The sequence below is a fragment of the Ursus arctos genome, unplaced genomic scaffold (genome assembly GCF_023065955.2).
Source record: "Ursus arctos isolate Adak ecotype North America unplaced genomic scaffold, UrsArc2.0 scaffold_14, whole genome shotgun sequence".
Lineage (NCBI taxonomy): Eukaryota > Metazoa > Chordata > Mammalia > Carnivora > Ursidae > Ursus > Ursus arctos.
Window position 1 is genome coordinate 3,519,140 of NW_026622808.1, and position 12,634 is coordinate 3,531,773.

At 47.8% G+C, this 12,634-nt stretch overlaps 1 protein-coding gene across 3 annotated transcripts in view; it reads left to right on the forward strand.

Annotated features, from left to right (window-relative positions):
- Window positions 1-3,108: 3,108 nt before the first annotated feature.
- The window catches only part of FBXW10B (F-box and WD repeat domain containing 10B), a 40,809-nt gene continuing 31,283 nt past the window's right edge, over window positions 3,109-12,634 (forward strand). For 2 of the 3 annotated variants that reach the window (XM_057311309.1, XM_057311311.1), the window contains exons 1-6: window positions 3,109-7,048; window positions 8,554-9,358; window positions 10,025-10,156; window positions 11,128-11,328; window positions 11,427-11,554; window positions 12,342-12,464. In XM_057311309.1, the coding sequence (XP_057167292.1) occupies window positions 8,854-9,358; window positions 10,025-10,156; window positions 11,128-11,328; window positions 11,427-11,554; window positions 12,342-12,464 (1,089 nt within the window). In that variant the 5' untranslated portion in view covers window positions 3,109-7,048; window positions 8,554-8,853. The remainder of the gene's footprint in view (window positions 7,049-8,553; window positions 9,359-10,024; window positions 10,157-11,127; window positions 11,329-11,426; window positions 11,555-12,341; window positions 12,465-12,634) is intronic. The other variant, XM_057311310.1, reaches the window with a different exon arrangement.

The following is a 12,634-nucleotide window of genomic DNA, read 5'->3' on the forward strand; positions in this document are numbered from 1 at the left end:
ATAAAAGATCAAAGCAAAATTGAGAGTTTGGGACATCTACTTCTTGTCTGTCATTGTGTCCACGGATGGGCATACCATTTTTCTTATTCTTGGTCTCCAAATTGGAGTTGCCTAAAATGAACATATTAAAAAAAAAAAAAATATATATATATATATATATAAAACAAGAGAACAAAGGCCTATTTTATATTCTGTCATTTCCCCAAGCTGTGTGTGTGTGTGTGTGTGTGTGCGCGTGCACACCACCCTTCTGTATTTACCTACATTTACTTCCTCTTCCATTGTGTAGACGCATTTGGAAAAAAAACCTGAACTCATCAGGAGCTCCTTCTGGTGCATGATTGTTTTGTTCCGTTACGAGACCCTTGTGGTTGTAGAGTCAGAACGTAATTTTAGACACTACGTAATTCATTCTTGTCCCAACGGGTTGAAGTTCAAGTGCCTATGGCATTCTCTTCCAGGAACGTTATGGAACCTGAGCAAATTCCCACGTCCTCCCAAGGTTCATGATGGAATGAGGAGATAGGAATTTTGGCCCGGTCGTGGAACAACCTTTATTTCTCTAACCCGGTTCAGCGTGGTTTTGGAGTGACTGTCCTCAAATCAAATTGGTTCAACAGACGTAGCATTTATAACGTGCAAGCCACTATGCTAGGCACCAAGTGACCAAAACATAACTAGCTGTATCTTTTGATCACAAGAAGTTGATTCATATTTTTATTTTACTTGTTATTATTATTTATTTTTAGAGAGCGATCAGGGGGAGAGAGGCAGAGGGAGAGTGAGAGAGAGAATCTCAAGCAGGCTCCACGCTCAGCACAGAGCCCAACGCGGGACTCAGTCTCACAACCCTGAGACTGTGACCTGAGTCGAAATCAAGAGTTAGATGCTTCTCCGACAGCCACCCAGGTACCCCAAGAAATTGATTTAAATTTAAGTGAAAAGTGACAGAATCTGAAGAGCTAAATAGAATCTACTATTTGGGGCACCTGGGTGGCTCAGTTGGTTAAGCATCTGCCTTTGGCTCAGGTCATGATCTCAGGGTCCTGGGATGGAGTCCTGCCTCGCGCTCCCTGCTCAGCGGGGAGTCTGCTTCTCCCTCTCCCTCTGTGGTTCCTTCTGCTTGTGCTCTCTCTCTGTCAAATAAATAAATAAAATCTTAGAAAAAAATAATTGTTAAACATATTTTTAAAAGAAGAATCTACTATTCAAGGGGCACTTGGCTGGCTCAGTCAGTGGAGCATGTGACTCTTGGTCTCAGGGTTGTGAGTTCAAGCCCCATGTTGGGTACAGAGATTAAAAAATAAAAATAAAATCTTTAAAAAAAAAGGAATCTACTATTCACAACAGTAACAGACAAGGCAGTATGGAATGCATCCCTCAATTCCATGTCTGATGCGCTGCCTCTAATTTAATGTCTTCTCAGGCCATCTTGGATTTTGTATTGTGTCGTTGACTGACCATCTACCAGATTGCTCCCCATCTCTACAACCAAATGCCCGCGTTTTGGGGCTCACCACTCCAGCCTCATTAGCCAAAGACAGAAATGGAAGAAATGGTAGAGGGCACATTTCCTGCTTCTCCCAGCTCCCTCAGATTTGAGCTTGACTTCCCTCCCTCTGCACCCATGATGAGACATGGCAGTGGTAGGGCAGGTGGCCTTTCAAGGAGGGTCACTATATTGTGTGCAGCTGATACGCACATGCAGGGCACACACTGTGTATGGCTTGGGTAAGAGTGACTGGTCGTCTAGTCTTTGTTGGGACGTGCTTAGTCTTTTTTTTTTTTTTTTTTTTTTTTTTAGATTTTTATTTATTCGACAGAGATAGAGACAGCCAGCGAGAGAGGGAACACAAGCAGGGGGAGTGGGAGAGGAAGAAGCAGGCTCATAGCGGAAGAGCCTGATGTGGGGCTCGATCCCACAACGCCGGGATCACGCCCTGAGCCGAAGGCAGACGCTTAACCACTGTGCCACCCAGGCGCCCCAAGGATGTGCTTAGTCTTTATCTCCATTTCTGGTTTGTTCTCTAGTCTTGTTGAGAAAATCCAGTCTCCCTGGAGGGAGGGGCACAGGTACTGGAAAAGAAGAGGGCACACAGGTCATCCGACAAAGACCGAGGGTCAACATAGCAGTGATGCGGACTTCGAGGTTAAAATCCTTTCCCCCAAATTAACGACTTTTCCCCTAAATTAATTAATGTAGTGACCCTGATTACTTGGGGAAAAAACTGTGTGTTTATGTCTCATATAAAAAAATAATTTTCAAAAGATGTACTAAGCTACTATAGTCAAACTCAGTGAACTCCTTATCCTATCTGAGGTGCTTTGAGCTCTAGCAATTCGGTGTTCTCAGCCTTTTCAAATTATAACTTGCTTCCAGAAGTTTCCATAAAAACCCTTGTCATCCTTTCTTCTGTTCCAGCCATTCCTCCCAGGCCCTCCTCTCTGCATCCGGGCCCCATCTTCTATTCAGTCAGTTTCAAGCAAGATTTTTTTTTTTTTTTTAAGATTTTATTTATTTGTCAGAGAAAGAGAGAGAACACAAGCAGGGGGAGCAGCAGGCAGAGGGAGAAGCAGGCTCCCTGCTGAGCAGAGAGCTGGACGATGTGGAGCTCGATCGCAGGACCCTGGGATCATGACCTGAGCCGAAGGCAGACGCTTCACCGGCTGAGCCACCCAGGTGCCCCACCTGGCCCTTCTTTATTCACAAAACTTCAGTGATCACTTTCATACCCTTAACCAACCCATCACGTGTTCATCAATGACAGACCCATACCTGGAGCCCATTAAGAGACTCTAAACCTGGGACGCCTGGCTGGCTCAGTCAGAGGAACACGGGACTCTTATCACCAGGTTGTGAGTCCGAGCCCCACGTTGTGTGCATAAATTATGTACAAATAAAATCTTTTAAAAAAGCCTACAGGGGCGCCTGGGTGGCTCAGTCGTTAAGCGACTGCCTTTGGCTCAGGGTGTGATCCTGGCGTTATGGGATCGAGCCCCACATCAGGCTCCTCTGCTGGAAGCCTGCTTCTTCCTCTCCCACTCCCCCTGTTTGTGTTCCTTCTTTCGCTGGCTGTCTCTCTCTCTGTCAAATAAAAAATAAAATCTTTTAAAAAAAAATCCTACAAAGCTACTATCGCATAATTTTTAGGGCCGACCTAAAAATAAAGTGGACAACTGCCACACGGAAGCCCTCACTGTCTCTGGTGACTCCTTACGCCCAAACAAGAACATATAATAACGGTTGGTCAGACATATTAGAGATCCTGGATCCTCTCTCTCTCTCTGGAAATCCACCTCTGGCTACCACACCCCTCTGCTGAAGTGTTGCTGACCTATCCTCCAAAAAGCTTAGATTCTTTGAAGATTAATGAGAAGTAGAAAGGGCCTTAACATTTTGAGTACTCCTTTTGAATACCATTTCTTATTTCATCTCTGTAGCCCTGGGAGAGAGAATTTTCCCTGTTTCAGGGAATGAAGACAAAAACACTGGTGGCTCAGAGAGGTCATGGAACGTGCTCAAGGACACACAGTAATCACTTCTGAAAGAATGATGGATTTGTGTTTATTTTTACCTATTTTAAACAATTTTATTTTTAGGGAATCTCTACACTCAAGGTGGGGCTCGAATTTACAACCCTGAGATCAAGAGTCGCACGCTCCACCGACCGAGCCAGCCAGGTGCCCCTGTGTTTATTTATTTATTTTTTATTATTTTTTTTAAAAAATATGTTATTTATTTATTTACTTGACAGAGAGAGAGACAGCCAACGAGAGAGGGAACACAAGCAGGGGGAGTGGAAGAGGGAGAAGCAGGCTCCCAGCTGAGGAGCCTGATGTGGGGCTCGATCCCAGAATGCCGGGATCACGCCCTGGGCTGAAGGCAGTCGCTTAACGACTGAGCCACCCAGGCGTCCCAGCCTGTGTTTATTTTTTAAATGACGTTCGGTTCACAGATTCTGAGACATAAGCGCAGCTCACATCGGTGCTTCTCAGTGTGGTTTCCCCACCATCCCCATCAGCACCATCCAGAAACTTCTTAGAAATGTAAATTCTTGGGCTCCCAGCCTGGATTGAGGGCTCAGAAACTCTGGGGACCGGGCGTAGCAGTCTGGTTTATTAAGGCCTCGAGGGGACTGTAAAGCCCATGTCAGTTTGAGAACCACTGGTTTCCATCTATCTCTCCTTAATCTGCTCTGTTCTTCAATTAGCAATAGCTGGGCTTCGAACTTCTCTGTGCTTGTCTTGGTTCTCCCCCTTGTGGATAATACAACATTTCTAGCCAATGCCGTTGTTTTCCACCTGCTTCTTTCAAAGTCAAAGGGCAATTCGGCAGCGTGGAAAATCACGGACTTCTCAGGAACAGAAGCTTTGCTCAATGAACTGTGAAACACCGCATAATGGGGAGGTCATGATAAAATGCGAGTTTCCCCGCTTTCCCTGGTAACAGTACTTGCATAGTTCTTCACACATTGTAAGATGCCCTTCAAATACATCCATTCATTTGACCCTGGCACTCACGTGTGAGCTAGGCGGAGGTGAGATCTCCATTTTACAGAAGGGGGGCAGGCCTGGAGTGGCAAGGGAATTATCTAGGGGCAGGTAGCTGGTCATGGCACAGCCTGGTTTCACCGCACACCCTCCTTCTCCGGCCCCCAAGCCCTTTCCCGACTTCCTGCTGGCTGAACCGGGCAGGTGGCTGTGGGTGCAATGTTAACTAGGGGAGCAGAGCGGGCTGGGATGAAGCAGCCGTACCGTCTGGGCTTCGCCAAATTGCGTGAGAGGGTGGGAAAAGGAAGTAGAGATTGGGGCCAAATGGGAAGACGGTTTAATCAGAATTGTGAAGAACACAGGGCAGAAAGAACCCCTAGGGGCTGGCATGGAGCCTCCAGGCTGCTGGTAGCCTGAATATTTGAAAAATCTCCAGGTGGACTTAGCCCCAAAGCCTGCCTTTGAGAAATGTTTTCCTCTCCTGGGTCTTGAGTCTGACGAGAGCTATTTGCCTGCCTGCCTGTTTGGGTACTAGTGGCGCCAGTTCCCCGCTATTGGCTTATCCCATCCGGTCACCTTGCAGGTAAGATGCTGTGTGTGTGTGTGTGTGTGTGTGTGTGTGTGTGTGTGTGTGGAATGGGGAGGAAGCAGAAGTAAATTCCATGCTCACCTACTTTAATTAATGTAGTCCTCCTAGTACAACACCCTGCAGGGTGGGGATTATGTGTCTTTATGGATAAGACAATAGGAGCTCAGAGAGGCAGGAGTCCCTTGTTCAAGGTCACACAGCTAGTAAGGAGCAGCAGTGGGGTTCCAGCCAGTCTCTCTGACTCCCAGGTTTGTGCTTCTCCACGGGGCCACAGTTGGCCCTCAGCATGGAATCAAGACTGAGTTGGGTGGATAAAACTGCTCTGATGTACGTCGGCCTCACTGATTAATTTGGACCTTCAGAAACAAGCCACTTTAGGGGCTCCTGGGTGGTTCAGTCAGGTAAGCGTCCGACTCTTGATTTCGGCTCAGGTCATGATCTCAGGGTTGTGAGATCCTGCTTAAAATTTTCTCTCCCTCTCTCCCTCTGCCTCTTCACCCCTCCCATCCCACTCTCTCTCTCCGCCTCTCTAAAAACAAACAAAACAAAAAACACAAGCTACGTTCAATCTGTAGCCGCTCTGGGGGTAGTGTGTCTCCTGCTTACAGACCCAAGCCCTCTGCGTAACGGTACTCTTTCCTCCTGGCCACTGGTCCTCCGCCTGGCCTTCCCGATAGTTGAGATGGTAATCTACTTTCACCTCTTCTCCAGATACTAATTCAGACAGAAGAGACTGAGCTGTGAGAAGTGATCTCCTTGCCGGCCTGATTCCTCTCCCTACACCCCCGACTCTTGTACGAGACGGCCTTTGCCACCAAGCAGGGCAATGATATCCAATACCTTTCTCTCTAGCTAAGCCTGGTCTCCAGATGTGAGCAGCAGAAATGCTCAGTTACTGCAAACATTTTGGCTTAATCTAGGAAAATCATTATAATAACAAGAGCAGTGACAATGGGTCTCACACATCTGATTTAATCCAGGAAGAAAGCTATAATTTTTTTTTAATGATTTTTTATTATATTGTGTTAGTCATCATACAGCACATCCCCGGATTCCGATGTAAAGTTCAATGCTTCATTAGTTGTGTATAACACCCAGTGCACCATGCAATACGTGCCCTCCTTACTACCCATCACCGGTCTATCCCATTCCTCCACCCCCTCCCCTCTGAAGCCCTCAGTTTGTTTCTCAGAGTCCCTAGTCTCTCATGTTTCATTCCCCCTTCTGATTACCCCCCCCTTTCTTTATCCCTTTCTTCCCCTACTGATCTTCCTACTTCTTATGTTCCACAGATGAGAGAAACCATATGATAACTGTCTTTCTCTGCTTGACTTATTTCACTTAGCATTATCTCCTCCAGTGCCGTCCATGTTGCAGCAAATGTTGAGAACTCGTTCTTTCTGATAGCTGAGTAATATTCCATTGTATATATGGACCACAACTTCTTAATCCAGTCATCTGTTGAAGGGAGGGGAAGGGCAGAGGGAGAGGGAGAGTGAGAATCTTAAGCAGGCTCCAGCACAGAGCTCGATCTCACGACCCTGCGATCACGATCTGAGCCAAAACCAAGAGTCGGACACTTAACGAACTGAGCCACCCAGGTGCCTGTGTGTCTGTCATCTTTAACTTCAGGTCTCCAGGTTCTGTCTTCATCAAAGTAGGCCCATTGTTCTCCCTAATTGCCTTGCTAAGATGTGAACTTTGAACATATGACATAGATTTATGCTAATATAACATTACTTTTGTCTATGTTACACACTGAGCTTTTACAGAAGATATGATTTGCAAATAAAATTTTGTTGTTCAAAATGGTCAAAAAGCCCAGTGAGCCCCTGGTCTCTTTCGGATCATAAGTGACAGCAGGACCTCAGGGACCACGTGCACTCAGACGGTTGGCTCTAAGGACCCAAGTCATCGCTCCTGATTGGATCATAAGCCATGGCGAATGGTACAGACCTCATGAAACAGGTACACCATGTTTCATATCATTCTTTTTTTTTTTTTTCCAGTAGTCTCCATGCAGCGTGGAGCCCAGCATGGGGCTTGGACTCACAACTTTGAGATCAAGATCTGAGTTGCGATCAAGTGTTAGACGCTTGACCGACTGAGCCACCTGGGTGCTCCTTTGTCGTTATTCTTTTAAAAACTATGCACGCATATGGTCATTTTTTACCTTCATCTCAATGTGTGCACACACACATGTGTAGAGACTGGAGCGGGCATTGATTACTTGGCTGCTCAGAGCAATGATCCCAATGACACCCATGATGACAACGACAATAGGACTATAGTTAGTGCTTATGGAGGGCTGAATATCTAACAGGCCATCTTTTTAATCCTCAAAAAAACAAAACAAAACCCCAAGTCTGAAGTCGAAACTATTGCTGTCTTTGTTTGACAGATGAGTATACTGAGGCATAGGGGATCAAGTAATGTGCTTGCGTACACAGAGCTAGTAAGCTGGGCTGGGGCCCAAACCCGGAGTCAGACCCCAGACCCCTCACTCTTCGCCACTTGCTGTAGTGTTGCCTGGGATGCATTGGGGGTTACTCAGATCAGAGGGCTGAAAGCTAGTGGTAGAAGAAGAGGGGGAACGGAGGTGAGCCAGGACGGAATGTGCTGTGTTTTGGGAGCTGCTCAGCTGGGTGTCTCACCTGGTAGCCCCTAGTTAGATATTTAGCCTGATGTCTCCTCCCAGAGCCAGTCTGAGCTGGCTTGGAGCTGAGGCTCTGCACAGATTCCCCGCCCCCGCTCCCCTCAACCTTGTCCTGAACTTACCTTTAGCTCATTATAATACTAAGATCTCCACCTATGGGCGGAACCTTCTGCCATTTTCGGACATAATGCATGCACTAACATGTGGATGGGCTGGGCCTGAGTGATTGCACCGAAATGCCCAAGTAGTAGAATAGGAATAAATTCCTTAATGTATATGCAAGCTCCTTGCCCCCGCCCCCTCATACACTGAATACAGTCTTCCCCTCCTAACGCCACGGAGACAGTGCTTTGGGAGATAGCTCTTTCCCTGGCTCCTTACTTGCCTCACGTAATCAAAAGTTCTTTGCTCTCAAACACTTCCTCGGGTTGTGCTCAATTTCATGAACCCCAAGGGGCGACCCCCTCTTGAATTCAGTCACTGTACTGTCTCCCAGACCCGTGCTCGTGCGTGCGATGGAGGCCGAGTGACATTTTTCCACGAAGGAGGGCTTCCCTGTAGAGGTTTCTGGTTAGCATTCCGAAGCAGTAAAACAACTTACGTTCCTGTTACACATTTGCGTGCTCAGTTCGAGGAGAGTTAGGAAATGACTATAAACGCATTGAGGATCGTATACAAACAGCTATAAACGTAAGTACATCATGACTATTTACCCGTCATTAATCACAATCACAGCTCAACGCCAGGCTCCACGATACATATATATTTTTTTCCTTTAAGAACTTAAATTTGACTAACACTGTTCTTGTTGTCCTAGAAATGGGATGACCAGCTCTTTCAGAATATACAGCAACTGCCTCCACCGCAGCAGTGCCCAGTTTAGGAGATTTACGGTAAAAGCCAGGTTTCCTAGGAGGTCAGTACAAAAAGCCAGACTTCTACCGGCAGTTTCTGGGAGAGATCAACTTTCCATCCAACGCAGGGGTTTAGCTTTCCTCTGGGAAATGTTTATAACAGAAAAGGCTCAACCGGGATCTCCATCAGCTTCTCCTGTACCTCTGGTGTTTGGTGGGGTTGACAACGGGCAAGGATAAAATGAGCGGGTCATCTCAGGATCATGGAAAGCCTGGACCCGAGGCTCAGGAATGCCCCCTATTTTCATTGTGAGAAGGGAGACAGTGCTGTCCCTGTGTGCCGAAAGTGTGAAACATGTGTCTTGGCTTGGAAAATCTTCTCTACCAAAGAATGGTTCCAGAGGATCGGAGAGGGGCCCCAGAGGCGGTTTCTCGTGAGCATCCTGGAGCAACTGAACAGCTTCTACCTGCTGCACTATTTTCAGAATATCCTTCAGACCACGCAGGGGAAGGATTTCATCTACAGCCGCTCCCGGGTCAACCTCAGCAGGAAGGAGGGGAAAATCGTCAGGTCTTCCCTGAACCAGATGTTGCATAAAACCGTAGAGCAGAAGATGAGGGAGATTCTGTACTGGTTTCGGAGAAGCACCCCCCGGACCAAGGCAAAGTATACGCTCTTGCTGCTGCAGATGTGTGACCCCAAGCTCCTGCTCACGGCTGCCAGTGTCATCAGGGCCCTGTTTCAGAGACGGCGGAACAATGTCGCAGGTAAACGAGGCCACGGGGACTAGGAAAGCCGACTTCAGAAGCCACACCCAGAGACCAGGGGTGTGGACAAGCCTAGGTAGCTGGGGATCTTCCAGAATGCAGGCTGGGGTTCCTTGTCCTCACCTGCAGTCCTGTTTACCAAAGGAGGAATTGCCGACTGTGACTTCCTTCTAGAAAAGTATAAAGTGCACACACAGAAGGAAGTGCAGAACTTGTAACTGTCAGGCATGTATTTATTTATTGTCTTGATCTTTTTAGAGCTTTTTCTTTCTTTAAGATTTTATTTATTTACTTGAGAGAGAGAATGAGAGAGCACAAGCAGGGGGAACAGGAGAGGGAGAAGCAGGCTCCCTACTGAACAGTGAGCCCGATGCTGGACCCAGGGAAGCATCTGAAGGCAGATGCTTAACCGACTGAGCCACCCAGGCGCCCCTTCCTGCAATTTTTATATAGAAACTCAGAGGACCCCGCCCCACCCCGCTGGAAAACCCAGACATAACTGGCCGGGTCCGTTTCATGTAGATTGAAGAGAAGCAAGTAGAAATAGAACTGCTTGTCTCACCTCCTTTCCTCCACACCCCCGCTTAGAGAGCAACCTTGTCTTGGCCGTTGGCTTTTCAGGCCTCGATCAAGACACTAGGGATGTGTTTTTCTTTCCCGAGAAAGACTACAACCTGCAGTCTGAGACCTCAGATGTTTGCTGGGCAGCCAGCACCAGGAACGCGTCCTTCCCTTTGTCCAGAGCTTCAGGAAGAGAAAATTCGCTTGACAATGTGGGGGGTGAAGCATCTAATTTTGGTAAGTCAGCGTGTGGCAAGGAAACTAATAGGCAGGAGGCCGGGAAGGCCCAATGGGGTTGGAGCGGCGGGCAAGGCAGTGGCATCTGGAGGTGGCAGATTTGGAAACGAACGTTCAGTTGGCGCTAACAGTGTGTTGGGCTCACGGATCCTTATTACGTCATGGAATCCCAAATCCGGTAGGGGAGAAGCAAGAATTAAAGGCAGTCATTATAACCTTGAAGTCCATGTTTTCACTCCTCCATCTTGGTGCCTCTAAGAGACACCTGAAAATAGAGCTCAGATTGGACACTATCAAAGGGTTTCCTTTGGAGTCTCCCTTTGTCCTGGGCCACCACCCCCTGTCTGGCCCCTGACCTTTGGCGTTGTGGGTACCTCTAGGGGTCAGCCCACCAGCGCCTATTTTCTGCAGCCTTGCATTCAGTCTTGAGGAGGAAACAAAAGCAGTGGGGAACTGGGGCCCGACCTCAGGGCTCTCCTAAGTTGGTTTGTGAAGCGAGATCTCTACGTGACGTAATTACAAGAAACCCAAAGCATCGATTCTCAAGCACTTTTTATCTGGAAACTTCCAGTTTCATAAACAGATAGGACAATGTAATAACCATCACTCAAGTTCAATAATTATCAACACTTGACCCACTCATGTCATTCATTTCCCCCTTTTCCAAATTGTTTGCATTTGTTTTTCTTGGGGTATTCTAAGGGAATTCCAGGCAAAAGGCCATTTCACCCAAGCCAGGCAGGCTTTGCTACTCTATCTCCTTGAACTGGGAAGCCTGAAAAGTCCTTGTGCCTTTGGTTGGGGAGGTTATCATTTCCAGTTTGGCAGAAGAAGTGACAAAAATCCAGCGGTCTTGTGGGTGGATTCCGATGAGCTCTATTTCTGGGGAGAGGGTTTGCTGAGGGCTTCTCTTGGCCTGGAGTTACCATAGACACAACCCCACCCTGCCCCGTTCTCTGGCTTTCCTCTAGAAGGACAATGGAAGAGTTCGATCCAGTGTATTTCTGAGATGAATAGGCTGTTTTCCAGAAAAGCAGGCATGTCAAAGGCAGAGTACGTGCCCTCCGATCCACTGGTTGACTTGGACGTCGTCAAAGACCTGTCTTCTGGGGTCAGCAAATACCGGGACTTCATCCGTAACCTGCCCATTCACCTCTCCAAATATATTCTAAGTACGCTGGGCTGTACTGGGGGGTTTCTCGAGATGCTGCTCATTATGGCTCGGTTGGGAGTTTCCCAGCTCCATTTTTTTTTGTTTTTTTTGTTTCAGGTATGCTGGATAAAAACAGCCTGAACAGGTGTGCCTTGGTGAGCCAGCACTGGGCCACGCTGGTGCAGCAGGTCAAGATGGATCTGTCCATGCATACGTTCATTCAGAACCATATTGCCTTCTTGCAGGTACTTCCCGTCTGCGTGGGGTCCATCCAGAGACCGGCCCCATTTCCGTGTTGAGGTTGGCCTGACTGTGGGCCTTTCCGGTCTATTCCGTAGACCCTTAGTTGGCCTCCTCCTCCAAGTTTGCTGCTTTGCAGGCTTCAGTGGCCCCTTCCTTTGTGTCTGGTCTCCCCGTTAAACACCCCACGGTCAGTGCATCTAGCAGGGACAACATATATAGAAACTTCTCAGGAAGAGAGAGGCGGAGCCTTTCTGAAACCTTGCAGAGCGGGCAGTTGTTTTCCCCAGAGAGCTCTGTTGTGGCTTTTGCAATAAGAGGGCCACGAGGATGTCCTTGGAGCAGCTTATATGGTACACAGATGTTTCAAAGACCATGAAGTATATGTTCTCGGGTCAAGGTGCCATTTTCCTGGAGAGTATCCGTCTCTGGCATTTTTGCTTCTATTTCCTGCCTGAAGCCTTACCCTCAATCATGGGTTCTTGAGAGCTTGAGTTTTTCTTAGCAGAGATAGATGACAGAAGACAGAAAGAGGCCGGCACTGTGAGGCGGGCCATCCTCTGGGAAGCTGAGGACTGCTGGCCATTTCCCGCTGGTGGCCCTCCAGATGTCTGGTATTCGTTATTGACCGTACGCCGGTCTGCGTACGCTAGCGGCCTAGTGGGTCAGGCCGGGGCCTTCCTTCGCCAGAGTTTACCCACCTTTCGGATCTTGCCAAATACTGGTTCCCCCCTCCTCTTGGAGAGTACGGGCCCAAAGCAGTAACCATTTTCTGTGTATTTCTTCCCTCAGGGATCCTACACAAAGGGAATCGATGCTAATTATGCCAACAAGCTTCTTATCCCAGTTCCTAAAATAACCGATAACGGGAAGCGCATGCGTGTGAAAAATCAGAAATTGAAACTGAGAACAAAGGTGGGTGGCGGTGGCGTCTGGGGCAAGTCCCTGTGAGTGTGTGCTGTTCTCCGTAGCCGTGCTGGAGTCCAGACTCAGCCGTCACATGAGGGTAGAGGAAATGTGGATTTCGGTCTGGGAGGTGACATTCCCTAAGGGAGACCAGAGTTCTGTGCTGTGTGTCCTTAAGC